Source organism: Alexandromys fortis, unplaced genomic scaffold (assembly GCF_014885135.2).
Source record: "Alexandromys fortis isolate MF-2015 unplaced genomic scaffold, M_Fortis_MF-2015_v1.1 scaffold_84, whole genome shotgun sequence".
NCBI lineage: Eukaryota > Metazoa > Chordata > Mammalia > Rodentia > Cricetidae > Alexandromys > Alexandromys fortis.
The window spans coordinates 2738432-2764551 of NW_026068017.1; the positions used below are offsets into that span (position 1 = coordinate 2738432).

The 26120-nt window shown below is 43.0% G+C and overlaps 2 protein-coding genes across 2 annotated transcripts in view; both read left to right on the forward strand.

The window, feature by feature from the left end:
* LOC126513956 (NACHT, LRR and PYD domains-containing protein 1a-like) overlaps window positions 1-26120 on the forward strand; it is a 123839-nt gene that overhangs the window by 92047 nt on the left and 5672 nt on the right. The gene's annotated exons all lie outside the window — the stretch shown is intronic.
* LOC126513954 (NACHT, LRR and PYD domains-containing protein 1-like) lies at window positions 6955-26061 on the forward strand. The gene is made up of 7 exons (XM_050162582.1): window positions 6955-7109; window positions 8748-9573; window positions 14303-14452; window positions 16038-16175; window positions 18264-18450; window positions 19333-19556; window positions 25938-26061. The coding sequence occupies exons 2-7, from the start codon at window positions 9315-9317 to the stop codon at window positions 25943-25945; spliced, it is 966 nt and encodes a 321-aa protein (XP_050018539.1). The 5' UTR covers window positions 6955-7109; window positions 8748-9314; the 3' UTR covers window positions 25946-26061.

Sequence of the window (26120 nt, forward strand, 5' to 3'; positions counted from 1 at the left end):
AGGGATGGAGAGTGGGAAAGATGGAGGAACAAAGTGGATCTTATTCTTCTTCTGGGGGAAGAATGCAGGGGTGAAGGGCAGACATGGAAAGACTGGTTATTATCTCTTAGAAGATTGTACTTTTCCGATGAGAAACAGAAAGGTATTATATCTAGAGGTGGGGGAAGAGAGGAATTCAGAGGAATAGGGGTGGGAAAACCATACTCAGGATATATTGAAAGAATAACAAATCTATTTTCTGTAAAAGAAAAATATTCAATACTTAAAAAACATTTTTCAACTTCAACCTCTCTTTCCCAATTTTTTACATAATTATGTGTGTAGCTATATAAAATATAATTCATTCATATTTACTAAAAATAAACCTTAAAGAAATTTATTTTAAACAACTCTTTGTTGTAATATAATTTTACCAAAGATTTACTAACGGTTTATTAATCCCAGAACAAAATTCACCTAGCATCTCTTTATGTAACTCGTCAGCAACTCAAATCACAAACTTGTAAACCAAATATTCCCCATAACACAATATGAATACATGATAACTTGATACTCACATGCTGAAGAACAAAAATAGGAAAATATTTAAGTCTTTATAGTCTGTAATGAAGTTATGATGTTTCTATAAGAGCAGAAGATCTTGTATGCACAGGGAAATGCTGTAATCACAGCAAACAGCAGCCTGGACCTAGCCAAGGTCTTTCAGGGGACCATGGGGAATGCGTGTTGTGCAGGTTCGTGCAGTGAAAAGAACTCAGGCTGTGTACTCACAACCACAGCTACAAGGAAGTCACATGATGCAACATGGGACACACTGCAGAAACACCTCTGGTTTAGTGCACACTTGAATTTAGCTTGACCTTTGCATACGCACAAACATTTTGGTCTGGTCAAAATTTTGCAGCAATTACATCATCCCATACTGAGATGTGCTTCACAGCTTAAGATACTGTGAATCCCAGGTGGTGGTGACGCACACCTTTAATCCCAGCACTTGGGAGGTAGAGGCAGGAGGATCTCTGTGGGTTCAAGAGCAGCTTCATCTACAAAGTGACTTCCGCGATAGCCAGGACTGTTATACAGACAAACCCTGTTGGAAGGGAAAAAAGGGGAGAGGGAGGGAGGGAGAGAGATAGGGAGGGAGGGAGGAAGAAGCAGATCTACAATGGTGAAATGGGGGTCAGATCTAAGACTCAGAGATAAGAGCACTTGCTGCTGTTGCAGAGGATCAGAGTTCTACTCTTAGCACCATAGTCAGACAGGTGCACACTCAAACACACACACTCACAGACACACACTTTTTTAATTTTTATAACAGAATGACAAAATGAGATCCTCTATTGCTCACCAATCTACCAGAGTAGGACTTGAGGGTCATGCAACTGCGTGTTTGCCACAAGGAAAGGCCTGCCAGTCTCTTTCCCCAGACCACCAGGTTTCACTATGGATCAAGCTTCTACTTCCTACAGGCCCATTGTCACAGCTGCTAGCCCAGCTTCTCAGTGCCTCCCATCTTCTCCTCTGAACTCTGCAGGTGTGCTAGCTCTGCCTGTGTGGATCTCTGAAGCTCTCCCTCTCTTTCCCTCCTAGAACACGGTATTTTCCTTATTTTCACTCCTGTCGTTCACTGGGCCACAGTCAGGCAACTTCCTATCAGATTCTCACCCAGAATCCTCTAGGGTTTTATTTAACAAGATGTAATTCCAAGTTTTGAACTCCCTTTCTGCTATGCTGACTTCACTGAGAATTTAGCAATAACTTTAAACTAAACAAATTGATGATTACAAGTGAAGCCAAGGCTCTTAAATGTGTGCAACATAGACAACACACTGGATTTATTTGTAAATGAGAGGAAATGCTAAAATATCAACAGCCAAATATATATTTAATAGTCTGAGCTTTTTAAACTCCATAAAAAGAAATATATTTAGGTCTACTAAATTTGATTTCATTAAGAATTGGTTATGAAAACAAGTTCACATCCCTGTCTTCTGGCTGCTTACTTGAATGCAAGGTCACTGAGAGCTCTAGGTAGCCCAGGCCTTCTACTGATGCGGTTAGGAGGCTCTGAGAACCAAGCCATGACAGGACAGACTCTGTGTCCAGCAGACTGACAGTCTCCATAACTGAGTCTTCAACTCTGCACTTCCAGAGGACATGTCACCTGACAGTAGCCTAGGGTTTTGTTACTTCAGTCAGATATGGCACATTCACGGGGAAAATAATCAGAGAATAGACTATCACAGTATTAATTTTCCTTCTAAGAAATTCTATGCCTTTTCTATGCTGTGTGTCTTAAGATGCGATCTGTGCAGCTTGAATAGCTATTGTCATTTTAATACAAACCCAGTTGGTGCCACCAAGAGACTCCTGAATCTACAGTGAGTTTCAGATCCTGTAATAAGTGTAAACGGAGACTGCTTGTACATTTCCCTAAGACATACTCACAGCATAGGAGGGGAAATCCCACATCAAACAAGTCTCAAAGGGACAATAAGTATTTAAATGAAGACTTGAAAGCACACTTTCATCCAACGCGAGCCAGTGATTTGGGAGAGATAGGTTTTCTACAATGAAAAAGAAAATTATACTCACAAGTTTACTCCTTTTTTGTTGATAATTAAGCACAATTACAACAGTAAAACTTCTGAAATTTGAACTTTAAGATGATTAAAGGTTCATGGTTTTTGAATGCCCTTAAGTCAGTGGCTTGAATGAAAAAAACTTATCTGACATTGGGCTAGGAAATGACAACTATCTGCTTAAGTGGCTGTCTGCTGGAGGAACCGCTTTCTTTTTTCTACAAATGCCCATTAATGAAGACTGACTTTTGTCAATTTACAAGCTCTGGATTAGCTGTCAATAAAACTTGTTTGTCAGTGTGACCTGATACCAATAGTCACAATAGAGCAGAGGGCACCTGCTTCTGTGCCTGGAGAGTGGGGGTGGCTGTGTTTTCCATTCTGGTCCTTCCCTACAATGTTAGAATTTGTATTTAGCATTTTTTGTCTTACAGTAGACATATTACAAAATTAAAAAACAAAATACTTGGCTCTTAAAAATCTCAATTTATATGGCAGAAACATATTTATATTTTTATGTCTTAAAAAACTCTTCTTTTTCCAAAATAACAATGATTAGTTAGAAAAAAGGGCATATATATATATATATTCAAAGTATTTCCTTTTAACCAAAACTTTGCTTTATGCAATCTAAAATTTAAAGGTTTTAGAAAGCCAGAATGTAACATACTTCAAGGAAATCCATTGTTTCTTCAGCCCCTTTTTTCTCCAGAAACCAGCACTGTTACATTATTTCCGTTTAGTAAAATATGATCTAATTTTATACCCTTCTTTCTTCCCGTGTAATTCCAACAGTATACTGACGAGGTCATCCAATTCTAGAAGTGTACCAACAATTTCTTATCACTCTTCATCACACTATGAGCTGTTGATTCTATCTATACTCTTGTCCATAAGGTCTAGTACAGGAGATGCAATGGGTTTGTAGTCGTGTTAGCCACCATGGCCATGCAGGAAGTATGTTTTAACCAGTGTGTATGCTTCCTTCAAGGTGTAGCAGCCATGCTTGGTCTGAACTCTGGACCAGCTGGAGAGTGACCCAGACCTCTGAATCCTTGTCATCTCCATCCTGCAGCAGGGTGAATGCAGCTATCCAACATGCCATCCTGCAGGAAACAAGCCAATGCTCCCAAGATGGACAGTGTTTGCTCAACCAGCAGAACTCTAACAAAGTCAAAGGAGGACACAAAAAACTGTGAGCCTGGGTCACCTCTGCTATGTTGACAGTAGGTGGCGGTAGAAACCAACGTTTACATTAATTCTGAGGCCGAGCCAAATTTTGGTGAAAAGACAGAGAAGCAATTGGGGTCAGCATGCAAATGTCTGTGGTCTTCAATGGCTCCATGAGGAATCTCTAACAAATGCATTTCTATTCAATAAGATTAGCTAATGAGTCAGTCTTTGTGTTTTGGAAAGTTCAGAAGTTAGGGGCAAGTGTTAATTTTACATCTCCCAAGAAAAGTTACACAAGAGTTGGTCAACAAATATTTGAGCATACACAAATGAGGCTACATGCTAAGTGCAGATACAGACTAAGTGTATAAATGTATAGAACCAAGTGTTATTTAAAACATCAGATTATTTAAACTCAAGAAATTTAATTTTATTTATTGTTTCTTTTCTTGTCCAAGTCTAAACAGTTCAAGAAATGATTCTACAAAGAACATGCAGCATGGGTGTGGTTTTCAGAGTTCTGGGACCACGACTTATCAAAACAGACAGACTAAGATTTATCAATCTTAACATGATGTTTTACAGTAAATTCATCAAGTATCCTGGCAGTGTTTCCATCCTGCAGTAAGAGAGCTTGAAATTATTTTCATGTATTTCTTGAATAACTTGTCAAATAAGTTCTGGCTTGAAAACAATCCATTGGGAAAGAATGTTTTGGATGTAAAAAGTTTCAGATGATAAAAATAAGGGGATTTTTTTTTGTTGCTCTTCTCAAGTAAAATGACAAACAAAAACACTCATTGGTGACAAAGTATTTATTCACTGGCAAAGAGAAAGCCTCACTAACAAGTGGTGCTGATAAACTGGACGCCTGCAGGTAGAACGATCCTCTCCTATCTCCTTGCAGAGCACGCAACTCCAAATGCACCAAAGACATCAACACAAGACTCGAAGCCCTGGATCTGATAGAGGGAAAGAGGGGGAAACACTTCCTGATGCTTGCAGAGCTAAGGGCATTAATAAAATGGGACAAATTGACAAATGGGACCACATGAAATTGAAAGGATGTCATTTGGAGATCATGGATGGAGTCCGTGACCATCATGGCTGGGAGTACGGCAGCAGGCAGGCATGGTGCTGGAGGAGTAGCTAAGAGCTCACATCCACAAGCTGCAGGCAGAGAGAGAACTGGAAACACTGGGACCTGTGTGGGTTTCAGATCCTCAAAGCCACCCCCAGTGACACACTTCCTCTAAGAAGAACATCCTTCAAACCCTCTCCAAATAGCTGCACAAACTGAGGGCAAGCATTCAAATATATGAGTTGTGGGGGCCATTCTACTCAAACCACCACAGGGTCTCAGCACCGTGAAAATGACTATCCATATAAATAAATAAGTAAATAAGCAAAGGCTGCTGAGGATATGGAGAAAGAAGAATTCTTAATATTTGTGGTTGGAAGTTGAAGTGGTCTGAATGATCAAACTACAGTGCATAAGAAAAACATTTGCCAGAACACTGCAGCAGAGACCACAGAGAAGTGCTGCTTACTGGTTTGCTCTCCAGGGCTTGCTAGGCCTGCTTTCTCATACAACCCAGGACTGTCTGCCAATCAGTGGCACCCCTCAGTGGGCATGGTCCTCCTATATCAATCATGTTTTCCCAGGAAGAGATTCACACAGCAGGCAGCTGCCACCAAGCCTTATGTCCGGAATTGGATCACAGGGTTGTACATGGTGGAAGGCAAGAACTGACTCCTGAATGTTTTCTTATGACTAGCACATGTGATAGATAGATAGATAGATAGATAGATAGATAGATAGATAGATAGATAGATAGATAGATAGATAGATGTTACTATTAAAGGACTAATCACCTCTTAGAGACTGTGAGCTTCTCTGTGCTGATATTGTTAGTTAGGCACTAACCTGCACCCAAGGGGCATACCAGTCAACAAACAAGCTAAGTCCTGTCTCCAAGAGTTTCCATTGAATTACCGAATGAAATCAAGTTTGTGCCGTTAGGTGGCAACAGGTGACAAACAGAAGCATAAAGGAGGGTAAATTCTGGGACTGCGGTGCTGCTTCAGAGAGCAGGTAGCAAGCTTCTACCTAGGAGAAAGTCATCCCAAGAGAAGGGTGAAGCCAGTGCAAAGGTTCGAAGGTGAGCAAGTTCCTGGTGTGTTCAAGGAAAGCTGAGCAGTAGGAAGGTAGAGCAGACAGCCCACAACAGAGTGAGTGAGGAGCCAGAAGTGGGAGCCTATGACAGAAATAGAGCAGGGTGGGGTGAGTCAGGCCATGCAGAGCCTTGAGACCCAGGGAAAAGAACCTGGGTTTCTTTCAGAGCAAGACAGGGAGGATTGCAAGAGAGAGGCAAGGAGGTAATTTACATATAAGGTTGTGACTCTGGCTTCAAGACTGAGAATAGACCATGAAGCTTCAGCAGGAAGAGAGAGGTAGGAAGCTGGAGCACAGACCCAGGGTGCTGGCTGGACCAGCAGTCACCTTGGACACAGTGAGAAGGGTCAGATTACAGATGTCTTTACAAGCCAGTGTCAGGGCTGCAGCAATGGCTCAGTGGGTAAAGCAGTTGCTATGCAAGCATGAGGACCTGTGCTCTGACCCACAGTATCCTCACAGATGCCTACTGGGCGTGGCTACAGGCTTGTGATCCCAGAGCTCAGGAGGAGGGAACAGGAAGTCCCCCAGCTGTCTAAGTAGCTAGACTAACCATATTCATACGTTCTCATGTCACACACATGCACATACATATGACTTCACATGCATAAGAACATGCACAGACTCCACACACCCACAGAAAAAAAAAAGATGTTAGGAAGAGTCAAATGCCAGATTTGAGATTTAGGAGAGTCCAGGAGTGAGAAAAGCCCCAGGATTTGGGGCCTGCCATCCACTTCCTGAAATGAAGAGCTTGTGAACTGGACAGGCTACAGGGAAGAGAGGAAGTACAGAGATCCAGAGCACAAATCTGGGAGATCAGGAGCTTTTGCTGAACTGAGGCCTGTTGGCAAACCTGGGGAGTCCCCGCTTCAGTAGATAAGGGAAGTGAGGCTCAGACATGAGTCCTGTACTCAGGAGGTAGGGCTTCTGCAGGCCTGGAAGAAGCTCTCAAGCCTGACTCCTCCTTCAGCCCAGGCATCTGCAGAGACTTTACAACAGGAAATGAGCTGAACATTGCTCAGCCCCCACTATCAGGTTTCAGAGGATGAACATCTGCGCAGACTCTCATGCCTGGCGTCCTGGAGGAACCAGATTCTATCCGTTTTAAAGAGCATGATTTCTAGCTGAGGAGCCTCGGCCAGGGACACACACCAGATGGCCAAGTGGAGGAACAAGTGAGTAGTGGGACCAACAGGTGCCACCAAAACGTTTGAGGTGTGGGAAAGATAAGTGCTGGCCTAACTGCACTAAGGCATACTGTGTAAGACATGGGAACCTGTCCTGAGAGCCAGAGCCCAGGCTCCAGCCCTGCTTGGAGAGTCTGCAGGCCAGCGCTGGGGTGGGAGGTTGCTGGATTCACCTGTGTGCTTCATGTGCCTGCTGCTGTCAAAGCCTTTCCTGCACCCCCCTCTCTCCTGTCTGACATGAAGCTGCAGGAATAAGGGTCCTGAATGGGGAGGAGTTAAGTGGGAGGACTGAGGATGAGAAACAAAGAAGACAGAAACAACAGCTCTTGCGTAAACTGATGATATAAGCCAAGCATGTTTATTAGGAAGTACAGCATCATTTATGCTATTTGAGGGATGGTAGGGGACAGCCAAGGTCAGAAGAGAGCTGTCAATGTGCTAAGAGAACACAGGATCCCTTAGACACAGTTGCCTTACGACTGAAAACCACAGTCCATGGAGAAGAGTCAGGTCCCCCGAAGCTACAACTTCAGTTCCTCTGAGGCACTGGCTCCAGTGTCAGACCAGCCTCACTAGTTTCACTCCTGGACAAGGTCGTAGAACTAATGTTCGCTTTGTCCTTTTTGGGGGTCCTCTGGGAAAGTCTTGGGTCACTCTAACACCCCACACTTGTTCATGTGGCTCTTTGGTTTTCTCTGTGTAATTTGTCCTTCCAGCTTCGTTGTCTCTGGATTATGCTCCCTGTGTGGTACCCATGGACAAGAGACTTCTAAATTCCTTCACAGGGGACTAGCCTGAACTCATACTGAGCTCTTGACTCCCCCTCTGTGCTACCTCTCATCATCCTACCCTCTGTCACAGTAATGGCTGAAGGATTGATCTTAGAGTGGGACACTAGAAAAGAAAGAATCTGAGAGACACAGAGTACTGAGTGCCCTGCACGTTCCATCCCTGGATCCTCCATCCCTGTCTTCCTATCCTCTCTTGCTCCTGTCCCTGTAATCCCAACACCCTTTTCTACATCCCCAATCCTTCTCCCTTGATTAGCATCCTCTAATCCTCCCTGCTGTCATGCTCCATGTCCTGCATCCTTCCATCTTCTTACTTCCCCATCCCTACATTCCCCACCCTCCACTCTCCCAATACCCACATTTCCATTCCCCAACTCCATCACCACGGCTAGGCCTGAGACAAGTCTTTGCTCTTGCAATTTTCCAAAGTCAGAAACCTAGATCTGCTGTCAGCTGCTACTGTTGGGAACTGTGCCCTCCTCCAGGAACACAGCTGCTTCTGCACCAACAAACCCAAGCTGTTTGACAGGGCCCAAGACTTAATTAAGTACCAGACAAAGATTCAGTGACAGTCATCTTCCTAAAGATGGGCTTCTGGTTCCCTCCCACTCTGGCTCCTCCCCTTGATCTCTCCATTCCTCCTTATCCTCATCCTTCCATTTTTCCCTGTCCTTTAAAGTTTTACACAAGTTCCTCATGGATCAAATCACTGCCATCACTAGGTCCATATTAGGACAATGGCTACCCTGACTAGGAGCTAACTGGGTCCCCTTAGTTACTGGGTCTTCAGTGTCACGTTACTTACTATAGCTCCGTCTATTAACTGTTTTCACAGATTTCTCCAGGAGTGAATGACAGCAATCACATGATCTACTGCAGCAGATCAAGTTAACTCTTTTTCTGGTTCATGAAGTCACCCTAACCTATTTCCCTTTAAACCCAAGAGATAAAGCTTAGCCCCACCTCCATCATCCCTCTCCTTCAGGAAGCAGCCAATGAGAGAATACATTCCCCCCTCTTCCTTTTACTAGTCCTCAGGGTCAGATAAATGACCTTAATGACCTAAAATAGCAAACCTTAGACAAGTTGAAAAACCTCCAATTCAGCATAACAGAACACTTGCCTGATAGAAAAGTCAAAGCAGTAAAGAGAACATCCACAGGCATCATTCATGAAGCTCTAGAGAACATATCCACCAATAAAACTTCCTCCCAGAGTTCTCTCTTTTGCTCTATAAAGCCCAAACACTTCACCAGGACACACAGTCTTTATCCCCAGGAGAGACCCGAGTTCTTCAGTTGTTCTGATCAGAGCATTATCTGTCGCTGTAGATACTGCTCTACACTTTCTTTATTTCCAGTTCTCCATCAGTTCCAGTAAAACACCCTTTCCCAGCACAGAAATGGCTGGTAGAGACAAGGATCTACTGCTCTTAAACTTGGAGCAGCGACGGAAGAGAAAACGAAAGCGGGACCAGTGCAAGCTGCAGAGTCAAGCATCCTCTGAGGGTTCTATGGCCATGGATGAAGCCCAGTCCCAGAAGGCAAGAGGCCCAGAGGAGGCTCAGCAAAAGGGCCAACAGGTCTTGGACCCCAAGAGAAAGCAGATGGATCTGGAGCCACAGCAGACCAAAGCCCCAGCAGAGAAGGACTTAGTGATAAGTAAGTACAACAAGGACCCCAAACCACTACTGTGACTTCTTCATCACCACTGAGCCCACCTGCTGGGTTTCCATGGTTAGGCTAATTTCTTGTCCAAAGGATTCACAGGCCCAGGAGAGCCTGGAACCAGAAGGCAAGCAGAAACTCCTAAGTGAACCTTAGAGCCCCACACCCTCTCTTACACCAGTGCATTCTCGGGTCCCTGGAAAGGAGCACTCTGAAGCTTCAGGAGTGGGAAGAGGCTGGCATTCAGGAAAGAAGTGAGCACAGGTTCAAGCCAGTTCCCAAAAGGAGTGCCGGGTGACAACTTAAGTTACAAGACTTTGGAGCTGGGCCCCAGTGTTGGTCCCATCACCCTGGACAAATCACTTGTAAATAAGTTAAAACCTATTTCCTTGGGCTGTGAGAGTAAAGTGATAATCCATGTTAAATCGTAAATAGTCAATATTCAATAAATGTTCAGGTATTATAAGTACAAGCCCATGCAATTGCTGGTGCTGTTGTTGTTATAATAGTTTGAAACCCGGTGGGACAGAAGCTTAGAGCCTCACATGAGGGAGCTTAGGCTCACAGAGAAGACTAGAGATTCTGATGGAGGTCTAATATAGAACCAGTGTGAACTTCATGGTCCCAGGGAAAGATCTTTCATCATCAGGAACTCTGAGAGCATCATTCTTCCCATGTGACAATGGGGAAGGCTATGAGGGTAAGGAGGAAGGACCCCGGGCTTCTCCCCTGGCTCCTTCCTCTGCCTCTCTGACAACCACACAACTGTTTCTCAGAGCCCAATCTTCCTCATTTCAGGCTCCAGGAGGACACTTAACATGGAGTTCATTTTTAATTTTATTTTATTTTTTATTGAGCTATATATTTTTCTCCACTTCCCCCCTCCTACCCTCTCCTATGGACACCATGCTCCCAATTTACTCAGGAGATCTTTTCTTTTTCTCCTTCCTCTTCTTCCTTAGTGTATCCATGTCTGTCTGTCTGTTTTAGGGTCCTCATTATTGTCTAGATTCTCTGGGATTGTGAATTGTAGGCTGGTTTTTCTTTGCTTTATGTCTAAAAGCCACTTTTGAGTGAGTACATATGATATTTGTCTTTCTGGATCTGGGTTACCTCACTCAATATGATGTTTTCTAGATCCATCAATTTGCCCACAAATTTCAAGATGTCATTTTTTTTTTCTGTGTAGTACTCATTGTGTAACTTACAACATTTTCCTTATCCATTCTTTGGTTGAAGGGCATTTAGGCTGTTTTCAGGTTCTGGCTATAACAAACAATGCTACTTTGAACGTAGTTGAGCACATGTCCTTGTGGTACGATGGAACATCCTTTGGGTATATACCCAAAAGTGGTATTACTGCGTTCTGAAGTAGATTGTTTCCTAATTTTCTGAGAAATCATCATACTGATATGCAAAGGGACTGTACCAATTTGCACTCCCACCAGCAACACAGGAGTGTTCCCCTTACTCCACATCCTCTCCAGTATGAGTTGTCATCAGTGTTTTTGATCTTGGCCACTCTTACAGGTGTAAGTTGGAATCTCAGAGTTGTTTTGATTTGCATTTCTCTGATGGCTAAGGATGTTAAACATTTCCTTAAGTGTCTTTCGGCCATTTTAGATTCCTCTGTTGAGAGTTCTCTATTTAGGTCTGTACCCCATTTTTATTGGATTATTTGTTCTTTTGATGACCAATTTCTTGAGTTCTTTGTATGTTTGGGAGATCAAATCTCTGTCTGATGTGGGGTTGATGAAGGTCTTTTCTCATCCTGTAAGCTGCTGTTCTGTCTTGTCGACTATGTCCTTTTCTTTTTCATAAGCTTCTCAGTTTCAGGAGGTCCCATTTATTAATTGTTTCTCTCATTGTCTGTGATGCTCAGGTTATATTTAGGAAGTGGTTCCCTGTGCCAATGCATTCAAGTATACTTCCCACTTTCTCTTCTATAAGTTTCAGTTTGGCTGGCTTTATTTTAAGGTCTTTGACCCATTTGGATTTGAGTTTTGTACATGGTGATAGATATGGGTCTATTTTCATTCTTCTACATGTTGATATCCAGTTATGCCAGCACCACTTATTAAATATGCTTTCTTTTTTCCATTTGATATTTTTTGGTTCTTTGTCATAAATCCAGTGTTTGAAGGTGTGCGGATTAATATCCGGGTCTTTTATTCAGTTCCATTGGTCCTCCTGTCTGTTCTTATGCCAGTACCAAGCTGTTTCAGTGCTGTAGCTCTGTAGTAGGGATTGTGATGCCTCTAGAATTTTTTTTATTGTACAGGACTGTTCTGGCTATCCTGGGTTTTTTGCTTTTCCATATGAAGTTGAGTACCATTCTTTCAAGATCTTTGAAGAATTTTGCTGGGATTTTGATGGGCATTGCGTTGAATCTGTAGCCTGTGTCTTTTTATAGGTAAATTGAGTGCATTGAAATTAAGAAATATTAATGATCTATGGTTGTTAATTCCTGTTATTTTTCGGTGGTAGTGTATGTGTGTTTTCCTTCTTTGGGATCTGTTCGTGTGAGGTTAACCTCCTTGTTTTGGGGTTTTCCTTCTAGTACTTTCTTTAGGGCTGGGTTTGTGGATATGTTTTGTTTAAATCTGGTTTTGTCATGGAATATCAATGGTGATTTAAACTTTGCAGGGTATAGTAGTCTGGCCTGCAACCATGGTCTCTTACTGTCTGTAGCACATCTGCCCAGGACCTTCCGGCTTCCATGATTTCCATTGAGAAGTTGAGTGTAATTCTGATAGGTTTACCTTTATATGGTACTTGAACTTTTTTCCTTTGTAGCTCTTAATATTCTTTCTTTATTCTGTATGTTTTGCATTTTGATTATTATATGAGGTTATGTTTTATTTTGGTTTTTTTTTATCTAGTTTATTTGGTGTTCTATAAGCTTCTTGTACCCTCATAAGAATATTCTTCTTTAGGTTGAGAAAGTTTTCTTCTATGATTCTGTTGAATATATTTTCTGTGCCTTTGAGCTGAAGTTCTTCTCCTTCTATTCCTATTATTCTTGGTCTTTTCACGGTGTCCCAGATTTCCTGGATGTTTTGTGTTAAGAATTTGTTAGATTTAATGCTTTCTTTAACCAATGAATCTATTTTCTCTATAGTATCTTCAACACCTGAGATTCTCTCTTCTATCTTTTGTATTCTGTTGGTTATGCTTGCCTCTGTAGTTTCTGTTCATTTATCCAGATTTTCCAAATCCAAAATTTCCTCGGTTTGTGTTTTCTTTAATTACCTCTATTTCAGACTTCAAGTCTTGAACTGTTTGATTCCCCTGTTTGATTGTTTTTTCTTGGTTTTCTTTGAGGGATTTATTGATTTCTTCCAATTTTTTGTTTGTCTTTTCCTCAATTTCTTTAAGGGAGTTTTTCATTTCCTCTTTAAAGGTATCCATCATCTTCATAAAGTTACATTTAAAATCATTTTCTTCTGCTTCTTCCAGGTTAGAATGATCAAGACTTCCTGTCGTATGACCACTGGGTTCTGGTATTACCATGTTGGTTTTTAAGTTGTTGGATGAATTCTTGCCTTGGTGCTTACCCATCTCTTTTTTCAATTGATGCTGGCAGTGTCTTTGCATTTTGGTCCATTCCTTGCAGTGACTATCTTGGGAACTGTTGTTGGTTTGCTCTGTACTGTTACTGTCTGTGTCTCAGAAGTTTTGGAGCAGTCTACCTGCAGGAAACTCATCTACTGTCTGGATCTTGTTCCTCTCTGTGTAGTAGCAGGCTGTATTTCAGAGTTCTACTGAGGTTGCCAGGGGATAAGAGGATTCAGGGGTTCAGTCAGACTTGTAGTTTGCAGAGTCCTATGGGTGTTAAGGAAGTATTAGAGCAGCCTACATGCAGGAAACTCTCCTGCTGACTGGCTGGAGAAACTGATGCAGGTCGGGGAGGGGCCCGGGGTTTTGCCCCAGTATGGGGTGTCCCACCAGGCGGGTGGTCACTCAACTCTTGGTCCTCTCTGTGTAGTAGTAGGTTGTGTTTCTGTCTCTTCCAGATTTCTACTCCTATTTATTCTTTCTGCCTGCCAGCACCGCCTATCCTTTTGCCTTCCTATGTATTGGCCATTCAGCTCTATCTTACACCAGTTAGGTATTTTAGAGAGGCAAAGTAATACAGCTTCACAGAATTAAACAAATGCAACATAAAAGAATTCAATACATCTTTGCATCATTAGACACATATTCCACAGCAAAATGTAACCTATATTCAACTAATATTCCACAAAAAATATATGTATGTGTAATGCACATATATCCCCCTGAAACTATAGATCAAACACTATGAAACATAATAAGGCTTCAAAAAAAAGTTAAATTACCTGGTTGCAGACATACTCCTATAATCCCAAAACTTATGAAATTAATGTGGAAGGAGTCTGAGCTCCAGGTTAGCCTAAACTATACAGTAAGATTCTAACTATTTATGTGGAATAGAAACTCAGAGAGCTATATGAGGGAATAGAGGGTCAGAGAAGAATAGAGACTGGCACACAGAACTAGAGTAGATCAGCACAGGTGTGTGAATGTCATGTCCCTGTGCAGGACTGCTTCCTGCAGCGTTCTCTCCAGGACACTGTGGAGAAGGGTGTGAGGATAAGCCGGTCAGACCCCAGCCTTGCTACCATGACTCCTACTGCTGCCTCTCTGACAATCACACAGTCACTATCCCTTCCCATGGCCCTTTCTTCATCATTTCCCCCAGGCTCAACCATCATGCCCTATGTGGATACCAATACCCACCAGGGATCCTCACAACTACTGAGTTCAGAACATAAACGTCGGAGACCAAGTTGGACTTCAGATTCTATATGTGTTCCATGTGGATCTGCTGACTCTGGATACTGTAGTGACAGTAAGTGGAGCTGGCAGCTGGGAATGGGACCTTTAGTTCACATAGATGATGGTTCTTCACAGGTGAACCTCCCCCTGTATGGGGACCTGGCACAGGCAATGTAAATAGACCAGAGGAGCCATGATAGAGTGCAAAGAGTTACAGGCTAGAAATGCCCCTGGGCTCTGACATGTGAAGAAACTGGAACCCACAGGGGTCAGCAGTGAGCCTAGCCCAAATGGCACCCAGAGTTCAGCTCAAACTATAAGTTGGTTCTGAAATTCCAGGGGTCATACAGGTCCTGACGTTCCAGGAAGATGAACTCCAAGGAGAGAGAAGGCTCTGCCTCAGCTTCAGCTTGACTTCCCTTATTTCAGCTTAGCAAGGCTACACCATTGCCTCTTCTCCAGCATCAAAGTAGCCACCGCTCTCTAGTGCACAAGGTCTAGAGAAAGAGGTTACCTTGGCCTAGCTCACAACATATAAAGACAGACACAGGGCTGGAATTTAGAATAATGGGACCTGAGGAAAGATTTATTCCTCCTTCCTCCTACTGCTACTCTGTGAAGGTCCGGCCCACACCTAACCCTTGTCTTTCCCTTCTGTTCCATTCTTCCCACCCCACTTAAAGTCTTGAGAATGATGAATACAGAATCAAAAGCCATCGCCTGTAGTTGTCACCTTAGCTCATTTAATGCATGTTATAGAAAAGGACATTGTACAGACTGTGTTTCAGTTTCAGTATCTGAGCATCGACTCTGCTCACCCATGGTTTGCTGCTGACTCAGCATCGTGTGCAGGTCTCTCATCTTCAGGCTGCACGCAAGAAGGCCGGTGCACACGGGTTGAGGAAGACTCCACTGATATTGTATCAGATATTCTACTGTTCATATCTCTCTCCCAAGAAAGGTTGCTCCTATGCTGCCACCAGTATCCTCCTTTCGTGTTTTTTCCACACTATTCCCTTCTTCCAAGTTGCTCCATAAAACAATTCCACTCCATCACACACTTCCACGCTCATTTTCATTGCTTATCAAAGCTTCGTTTTAAAGACTCTCACCTTCCTCCCTAGGATGCCACTTAATAAGTCAGCTGTTATTTGAAATATTTTCATGGGCCCCCAAGAATCTCTGAACCACTCTGTCTGATGGACACTATATCCATCTTGAAGCTGTAGTTTGAACACTAAGAAAATCAAAAGGCTTCAAACATATGACAACTGGTCATAGACATATTCCTATAATCCTAGAAAGTGTGAAATTAATGCAGGAAAATAGGAGCTCAAGGCAAGCCTGAACTACACAGTAAGAGCCTACCTATCCTCATGGGGTAGAAGCTCAGAGACCCACGGGAGGGAATTGAGACTCAGGGAAGAATGGAGACTCACACTTAGGACTAGAGTAGATCAGCATAGGTGTGTCAACTTAATGGTCCCAGTGCTGGATCACTTCCTGCAGGACCTGTAAGAGCATCACTCTCTCCAGAACACTGTGGAGAAGAGTATGTGGATAAGCAGGTAGGATCCTGGCCTTGCTGCCCTGACTGCTACTGTTGCCTCTCTGACAATCACACAATCACTGTCCCTTCCCATGGCCATCATTTACAGGTGCAGTAATGCCATCCTCTGTGGGTTCTCCACGAATAAGATCAAGGTATGGATATTGGAAACCAATTAAGAAATCAGACTATAGGAGGCTGTTTGATGATACAAGGAATTCTGAGGAGTCTGAAATCAAAACCCAAGGTAAGCTGAGCTGGCAGCTGGCATTGGGACTTTTAATGACATGGATGGTGGTTCCTCACATGTGAGCCTCTGTTTGGTTGTGTTTTACTCTTGGCTCTTTAAAATGTAGCTGTGTGTCATTGACTGTTTTGAGGGCCTGCCATCTACATCCCAAATAAATCACAGGGAGTTTTATTATTACTTGTAAATTCCTGACCTCACCTTGGGTTCTTCCTAGCCAGTTTCTCCTAAACTATATCATCTACCTTTTCCCCTGGGCTTTTATCTTTCTCTGTTCTATTATACTTTCTTGACTTCTTACTTTATGACTGGCTGTGTAGCTAGATGGCTGACCCCTGGTGTCCTCTTCTCCTTTAGTTCTAGTTCCTTCTTCTGGGCTCTTTTCCTCCTGTTTATGTCTCTGCCTGCCAGCCCGGCCTGTTCTCTCTCCTGCCTTTCTATTGCTCTTTCAGCTCCTTGTTAGACCAATAGGGTGTTATAGACAGACAAAATAACACAGCTTCACAGAGTTCAACAAATGCAACAAAAAAGGGTTCAACCCATCTTTGCATCATTAAAACAAATGTTCCATAGCATAACAAATATAACACATCTTAAAATAATATTTCATGACATTCCCCCTTTTTTCATTGCTTCTAAGTACGAACGGGCTGTCACATCTGAGAACATAACATAATATCTAACAACAGCTTCATAGCAAATGCTCAATCCACATGGCATGCTTTGTGACATATCAAGTGGAAAGGAGAGAAACTGAGTAAGGGACATGATACCTGATACTGTAGGTTCTCTGGGTCTCTGACTGATGGGGAAGCTCAGCCAATCACATATGGCTAGGGTGTGGCCGCCTGGAGCCCAGGTAGATAAACTGGGGTAGATAGGTGCTCTCTGAGTGGTGCCCATTGGACCCGTTTGGACTTCACACCCCTTTGGACTTCGGACCTCCCACTCGGGTAGCATGAGTTTCCCCGTTTTTCAATTATTAAATTTTATCTCCACGCTCCTCGCCACTGTTACACACTTCGGCTCTTCTCCGGCCTGTTCACTTGCATCCAGCCCAGATCCCCTCCCTCAGCTGCGGGCTGCTTCCCAGATTTGCAGCCACCTTTCCAGCTCCCAGTTTCGCTGCAGCAGCTCCAGCCCTGCTCCCTGCCACTGGAGCGCGAGATCTGTCTAGTGTGGCTAAGAAATTCACACAGCACACAGTCTGTGAGTTTAACTTCTTGATTTGAGTATATTATTCTGATTTTATGTAACTATTTGCACTCAACACTATTATTTCTGCTGTTTTCAGCTTGAAAAAATAAGTGGCCAGCTGAGGTTGGCAAACATTGGCCAAATACAGACAAGTAACTCTCTCTGTTTCTGTCTCTATCTCTGTCCCCCCTCCTCCTTCCCCCCCCCTCTGTGTTTCAATGGGGTTTGTTAACCCCTAATCATAAGAGTATTAAAATTAACCTTGTTAGGATCGTTGGAGCAGGTAATTTCCTAAGAAAAACCAAACTTTTTAAAATTTTATTTATTATGTATACAACATTCTGCCTCCGTGTATTCCTGCAGGTCAGAAGAGGGTACCAGATCTCATTACAGATGGTTGTGAGCCACCACATGGTTGCTGGGAATTGAACTTAGGTCCTCTGGAAGAACAGTCAATGCTCTTAACCACTGAGCCATCTCTACAACCCAAGAAACCAAACTTAAGAACAAAGTTTTTTCTCTTTCTCATATTTTAGAATAACTTTTTTCTTATAGCCCCACCCTGCTCCCTCTCAAATTTATTATCTCTTTTATTTAATTATTATTTACACACACATATGCAACATGCTAAGTTCATGTAGTGTTTCATATGTGTGTGTGTGTGTGTGTGTGTGTATTTTATAGGACTTCTCCAGACCGCCTAATATTAGATAACCATCATTAGGGATATCATCCCTGGGATGTGTAGGTAACCTCAGGAACAGTGATAAAGTCTGTAGACTCGCTTCCTGGTAAGGCCTAGGCTGGCCAATCTAGAAAAGAGTTGAGCCCTGAGCCAGTACTAGGGAGTGCTGAGAAGACATAGCATGACCACTGCCTGGCTTTCTCTAGAAAAGGAGTCTCATGAGGAGTGCAAGGAGGAGTACTCAAAACTGGCATCCCTGGCTCCCTTCAATCCATATTCTCCTGCCTCTTCAAGAGACAAGTGTGTGGAACTACTGGGGACTGAAGATGACTTCTGGGGCCCTACAGGGCCTGTCGCTATTGAGGTGATTGACAGAGAGAGGAACCTGTACCGGTGAGTTAGCTCTGCCTGGAAAAAGGCTGTCTTTACCAAGCACATTTTCCACAAGGGACCCCCACAGATTGCATCTGTATATTCTCTATTGTGTCTCCTCCTCCCCTCACCAATCAGGGAGGCAATGCCAGTACTGGAATAAGAAGTTTGGGCTGTTATGAAAATAGGGGTCTTTATCATAAAAATTTTTCTGACATACCAAACGGAAGAGCACAAGAATTCCATGTCCAAATGCTCAGTTCCAGCAATCATTTTTCCAAGTTTGTTTCAACTACTCACATTCCCCCTTTTCACGCTATCACAGTAGTGTGAGTCCAGAATATCAGGTGACTTCACTCATAAACATTTCACTATTTCTCCCCCATACTTAAGACAGGACCTCGTCTTCCATGACCAGCACACCATCACCACATCAACAGAGCTGATGTGAGTCCATTCCATCTAAACATCTGTGCTCAACTTTGCTTATCATCTTAATTGTTGGTTTTCTGCAGATTATTTTATTCAACCCCCTCATTATATTTCATTTCTCTTTCTCATAGATATCCTTAAATATATACTTCAGGAACAAAAGTCTAAAAACTGAAGATGGACCTCAGTGGTAGAGCCTTTGGCGAGTGTGCATGGTCCTAGCTGGAGCCCCAAAACTTTGCTCTAGATCACTCAGTATTTACAGATCTATAAGATGGCATTGTCATTATCCATATATATATAAACAGATCTGGGATAAGTGACTTAGCCAGGGATCCACATACAGCTAGAAGTGGAACCAGAACTCAGAACCATCTGGCTCAAGTCTGCTGAGTCCCCAGTCCTGCCCTGGGTCTGCACCTAATGGAAGAGCAGAGCTGGCGTTCATTGGTGTCTGCCTCTCTCTTCTAGAGTCCAGTTCCCTGTGAATGGTTCTTACCACTGTCCCAGCATAGGACTCCACTTTGTGGTGACAAGGGCAGTGACCATTGAGATTGGATTCTGTAGTTGGAGCCAACACCTGGACAAGATGCCCTTGCAGGACAGTCACATGGTGGCTGGGCCTCTGTTTGACATCAAGGCTGAGCGGGGAGCTGTGGCTGCTGTGTACCTCCCTCACTTTGTGGATCTCCAAGGTAACCAAGGGAAGGATAGGGAGTTGGGTGGTGGTGATGGGAGAACCTGCCATGTCTTATAGCAGAGTAGAGGGTGATGGTGATGAGGAAAGATCTCATGGCTTTCTCAGCAGGGCAGAGCCGGTTATGGAGGTGGACACTGAGATGTTTTGTCCTCCCTTCTTGTTGGATGTATCTTGTTTCAAACACATGTCTCCCAGCCTTATGACTATTTCCCTGAGTGGAAAGTGATATCCTCAATAGCAATATTTGCTGGTGATGATTAAATGTTCTTTACATATCATGTCTCTCATGGGCCCAGCAGGGAACTGAGAATAAATTGAGCAATTTGAAAAGATTGCTGCAAAGTAAGACTAAAGAAATTAACAAGGAACATTGTTACCCAGTGTCTACCAACACTGTAATTCATTGAACAACTGCAGACAGGGAGAAAATGGGGCGCCCAGATTCTATTTGAGAACTGGAGCAACAGAAGAGGGGTTTCCTAAGAAATCAGGGTAGGACATAAAGTGTTCCAAGCTGATTCCTTCAGAGGTTTTTTTTCTTTTTATTTATTCTTCTCTCAGACAGTACATACATACTGCACCCACCCCTCTCTCTGCTATCACAGTTCTCCTCCTCACCTCCCCTCCCCTGCAGATCCACTGCTCCTCTGTTTCCCTTCAGAAAAGAGCAGGCTTCCCAAGTTATATCAAAGACACACAGCATAACAAGTTACAATAAGACTAAGCACAAACCCTCATATCAAGGGTAGACAAAGCAACCCTGCAGGAGGAAAATGGTCTTGAGAAAAGGAGTCAGAGATACTCCCACTGTTAGGAGTCCCACAAGAACAACAAGCTAGACAAGCACAGCATGTAACCAAAAAGAAGATGTTTTAAATAAATACCAAGTTCACAGTGAAAGATCTCATAAAGTATTACTATATTCCTGTAATCCTAGTGCTTCTGGGACTGAGGCAGGACAATTTAGAATTCAAATGCAGCCTAAACTACACATCCAGATTCTGGTGCAGGAGAATTGTCTGTATTCTGTCAATCGTGTTTTAAATAAACGCTGATTGGTCAGGCAGGAAGTAGAGTTGGGGCGATGAGAACGGGAGTATTCTGGGAAGAAGGAAGCTCTTCCCGCATTCCAGCCCAGACCATTGAGAAGCAAGATGTAACCTGCCCTACTGAAAGGTACCAAGAGCCATGTGGCTAACATAGATAAGAATAATGGGTTAATATAATCTACAAAAGCTAATAAGAAGACTGAGCTAATTGGCCAATCAGTTGCATAACTTACGGAGATCTCTGTGTGATTTTCTTTGGGACCTTGCCAGCTGTGTGGTACAGGGCAGGACAGAAACCCCAAGCAACAAGCCGGCCCTCATGTTACAAGATTCTGCCTATAAAAGAAATAAAACACGAAAGCAAGAGAATAGGGTCTTGTACAAGTGACAAGTGAGGCCGATTTCCTCACCTTGATTCATGGCGCACAACACTGGGCCTACCACAGGGACCAGAAGAATCCAGCTCACTTCTAGATGGAGATGGTGTTTGTTCATGGTGTTGAAGATGAGTAGGTCCAAGAGGATGATCTGACAGTTGAAGAAGTCATAAAAACTGGAGAAGAAATGCAGACAGTTCCAGCTGATATGAGAACCATGAATAGAAAACAAGCAAAGCATCCCTCAGATTAAAAATATTTGCAATTAATGCCAAGCCCCAAAGAAGAAAACAGATGAAGATGAAGAAAACAAGCAGGACTCAGTTGAAAAGAACTCACAAAACAAAGAAAAGTAATAGTTACATTCATAAACTCATGAGGTCTTACACTTCAGACCCTGACACAGGAGCACTGCTACCCAAATGGTGACTTCCCACTGTGTCTAAGGAGGCCAGTCGAGCAGGTCCACACAGAGCTCCTAGTCTCCCCAACAACACTTCCCAGTCACTACTCAAGCTTCTTCCCTGAAGGTCACCGCCCTTCCTGTTTCTTACTTCCATTCAGAACAGAATAGTACACCTTTGGAAAATTAAATATATGTGAATCTGTTAAAGTTTATAAAAGAACAATATATAGTGGAAGGACAGTCACAGGGACAGGTGGTGACACATACCTGTGATCCCAGAGTTCTGAAGACTAGGCAAGAGCAAGGTGACTTCTAGTAGGAGATATATAGTGACTCTCTACATCCAAAAACCCAAAACTTACCAAGTCATCTTAGATGCCTCAGGACATTTCTTGTTTTAACAATGAAAGTACAGCCCCCTACATTCCCCTCAAGTCCTAGGAAGGTCATGACCAGTTTCCCTAGCAAGAAGGGAAGTTGGAGAGGTACATCTTTTGAAATTCTGTGAAAATCAACACAGCACAAAATATGGGTAAGTGCCAGGATCTGGTGCTGGAGCTGAAGCTGACTTGGGGAGAGCCAGGGTTTAAGGCCCAGAACTACCACACAGAGAGCATTTTAATGCTGTGTGGTTCCATGTTAAATTATTGACTAGCACGTCATTGATAGAAATCCTAAGCTGTAGCACTTATGGGAGCAATTTCATTGTCTCATTTTCTCATAGTTGTTGATTCCAAAGCAATCACCTAACAGAAATATGATGCAGGAAGTTCATCTGTATATGTGTTGCTTCTATTGGTTAATGAGTAAAGAAGCTGTTTGGGTCTATGAGAGGGCAGAATAAAGCTAGGTGGGAAAACTAAACTGAATGCTGGGAGAAAAGAGGCAGAGTCAAGGAGATGCCATGTAGGAGAAAGACTCAAGCTGTCAGACAGAACCTTACTGGTAGGCCACATGCCTCATGGTAAAATAAAAAATAATAGAAAAGGGTTAATTTAAGATATAAAAGTTAGCCAATAAGAAGCTAGAGCTAGTAGGCCAAGCAGTGATTTAATTAACATAGTTTCTGTGTGCTTATTTTGGGTGTGGGCAGGCAGGAAATGAATAAGCATCTACGGAAATAGAAGTGCTCTTGGATAAATGACACACACTGCAGCACTGTTTGTCATGGTGCAAGTTGGAAGCAAACTCAGTGCTGAAGGGATGTGAAAATGGTAGCTGCAGAGTGGTCCCTCCATTAACAGGGATCACATCGAGTTGGCTGGTGAGATTCATCATCATGATCCTACCATTGTCAACTTGACACCCAAGAACATCACTTTAATTCGTAACTTTCCCCTTCATGTTCCAATTTAGTTTTGTCTTCTAAGTCAAAATGTAATCCAACTTCAAAGGTCTCCATAGTCCTTAATAATTCCAACAATCTAAAGTCCAAAAGGTCTTCCCCTTGACAGCCACTCAAGGTAGACTTAACTCTGAGCCCCTGTAAGATAGAAAACAAATTATAACATACATTGGTACAAAATAGGCATTGCCATGTCAAAATAGAAGAGTCAGGGCACACCAAGGACTGATCAGAAGACCACAGCAAGACAAAACTCCATCAGCAGAAACACCATATCCTGTAACTCTCTGTCCAGTTATGGAGATCATGATATCATCCACTGTACTCCAAAGGACATAGATAACTCCCTTCCAGTTCTACTACTTGAAGCACACATATCCTCTCCTAGGGCCATTTCTCTACTCCTTCCCTAAACCATAATTTAGCCAAAAAAAAAAAATGTGGTTCTGACATCTCCATTCCACCTTAGGTTACATTTTCAAAGGTCCGTAGGAGGAGCTCTCATGATCCTTACAGGGTCTTTGATTCAGGCACATTTCCTGGCCTCAGCTGCTATCTGAAACTGCAGCATGATACAGTGGCCCATCAATCTAGCATTTTTCATGGTTAAAACCTATAGGAATGGCTCTGCCAAGGTCTATTGACAGCTTGAGATGTTCCCGCCCTGGACCATGGCTGAATGGTGTGCTGACCATGGGGAACACCTCCTTGGGATTTGCATTTGTGGAACAGGGGACACCATCACTTAAGGCTTTCTGCCTTTAAATGAATTCGGATCTTCAAATGATGAACCTACAAAGAGTAAGACTTTTCCTGTTGTCACTGTGTGTTCCCTACAGTGATGCTGGTCTCTAAAAAATATAGGAGATTTTGTAGAATTATTCTGGATATTTTTCTGTCTTGAGACTTCTTCTGCCATATTATTCCCTTATGTTTAAATTCATCTTCCCTCATATTCAGGACATTAACCCAATAAATTGCATGAATGGATCCCTTTACTGTTCCCAATAGAAACCTTGCTACTCTCTGCAACAGTGGACTAGCCGCCACTTTCTCTCTCAACATTCTTGTCTTCCTGCAGCCCCATAAGCTCTGCCCTCAGAATGGAAGGGCTTTCCTAGTACTAGGGACAAAACTCTTCCACATTCCAGCCACAAAACATTTCCAAAGGCTTAAGAACCACGTGATTCTGTTTATACAGCAAAATCCTGAGTCCTGATACCAATTTTCTGTCCTGGTTACTTTACTTGTAGCTCAAAAAAAATACTTGACCAAAGGACCTTTTTAAAAAAAAAAAAATTAATTTCCTCACAGTCCAAAGGAACAGTTCATCATGACATGGAATTGTGAGAACATGGAGCATGTGACACCTGGTAACCTCTGTCAATAGAACGAGAAAGAACAGTGAAAGTTTATGTGCTTGTGACCTCCATTTTACACAGTCCTGAGTCCTAGTTTGTAGAATGATGCTACACACACAGCATATCGGTCTTCCCTACTCAATCAGTCCAATCAAGATAATATCTATCATGCCCTGAAGCATACATTCAAGATAATTCTAGATTTTAAGCTCATATTTAGCATTAACCATTAAAGAAATCCATCCAGCCTGTCTTTAGTGGACAAAGGTACCTTTAGGTCTCTTTCATAGCAGAAAAACTCTATCCTGCAGATAAAAATTTATGGGGAAACTGCCAGTCCCAAGACCCTGAAGCTGGTGATGGCAGCACCTCAAAGACCTGCTGACTGTCAGGTTTCTGACAGTTGCCTCTGAGGCTGTGTTCTTTACAGCATCTGTGGATGAAACCATCAAGAACCTCCACTCCACTCGGAATGCTCACAGCAGCTAGCCAAAGCCAAAAGTAAACTGCCTCCAATGAGGGGCAGTCTGCATGAGTCACCTCTGACAGCAGCTCACCTTTACCTCCCTACCATAATGAACTGATAATGCGGAAACAGCTGATAGTTCTGCTGTATTATAACTGAAAGTTAATTAATAAAATTTGCATTTTGGCTATAATTTTTTTCTTATAAACATCAAACTAAATACAAACTAAATAGAAATCACAACCAAAGCAATTTATAGAAGAAAAAATTTATTGGGGATTATAGCTTCAGAGGGTGAAACCATGACCATCATGCCAGGGAGCATGGCAGGAAGCAGGCAGGCTTAGTACTGAAGCAGTGGCTGAGAGCTTACATCCTTATTGTCAGTGAGGAGAGAGAAAGGAAATCGGAAAGAGTACAAGCTTTTGAAACTTCTAAGCTCACCCCAGTGACAAACCTCCTCCAGCAAGGCCACACCTCTTACTCCTTCCCAAACAGTTCTACCGACTATGGTGGCCATTTTCGTTCAAACTACCACAGTCATTCTAAGTCCTCTGATGCTAATTTCCCAGACAAATATAGCTCAATGGAAACACTAAATCTCCATCTTTGAATCTGTTCTTTCACAGAGGGTCAGGTGGACATCTCCTGGTTCCGTGTGGCCCACTTTCAAGAACATGAGATGGTCCTAGAAACTCCAGCCAGGGTGGAGCAGTACTACACAATCTTGGAAAACCCAAGCTTCTCCCCAGTGGGAGTTCTACTGAGGTTCTACCTTACCATCAGGAGCCTCGTCCCCATCACTCCCATCACATTGATCTACTATCACATCAATGTCAAGAAAGTCACCCTTCATCTCTACCTGGTCCCCAATGACTGCACCGTTCGGAAGGTGACACTGATGACCACAAAAGAGGGGCCAGGGTGGGATGGCAAAAATCTTGAGATGCAACAATTGAGCCCCTTGGATAGATTCTCCACTTGGAGTGGGAATATACTTCTGTAAAGAGAACACTGGTGTTGATGATTCTACCCTCTTCTGTGCCCCTCACACAAGAATCTCCCCCACCTGCCTTTAATGTTCCTTTATCTCTGCAAGGCCTTCTATGACCTCTTTCCACCCACCAGAAGGATGGGAATGCTCCACACCCAAGGAACTCCCTTCTCTGGCAGGGACCCTGCTCCCACAATGAACATGACAGATGCCAATAACTGAATAGACTTTATAACAGAACACAAGGCAGAAGGGTACCCAGGAGGTGTTACCACCCCACACCACACAAATTTACTGATCCTCCACCTTACCTTATTCAGACCAGATAGATGTATAGCCCAGAAAGCTAACTAAATCACTGTCTGCAATGTTCCCTAGGCCATTGATGATGAAGAAATGAAGTTTCAGTTTGTTCGAATAAACAAGCCACCCCCACTAGGTTATCTTTACATCGGGTCCCGCTACATAGTGTCTGCGTCCAAGAAGCTGGAAATCATCCCTGAGGTGAGCATCCAGGAGTTTGCTACTCTTCAGGATCAGATGCCAGACTTGGGAACCCTG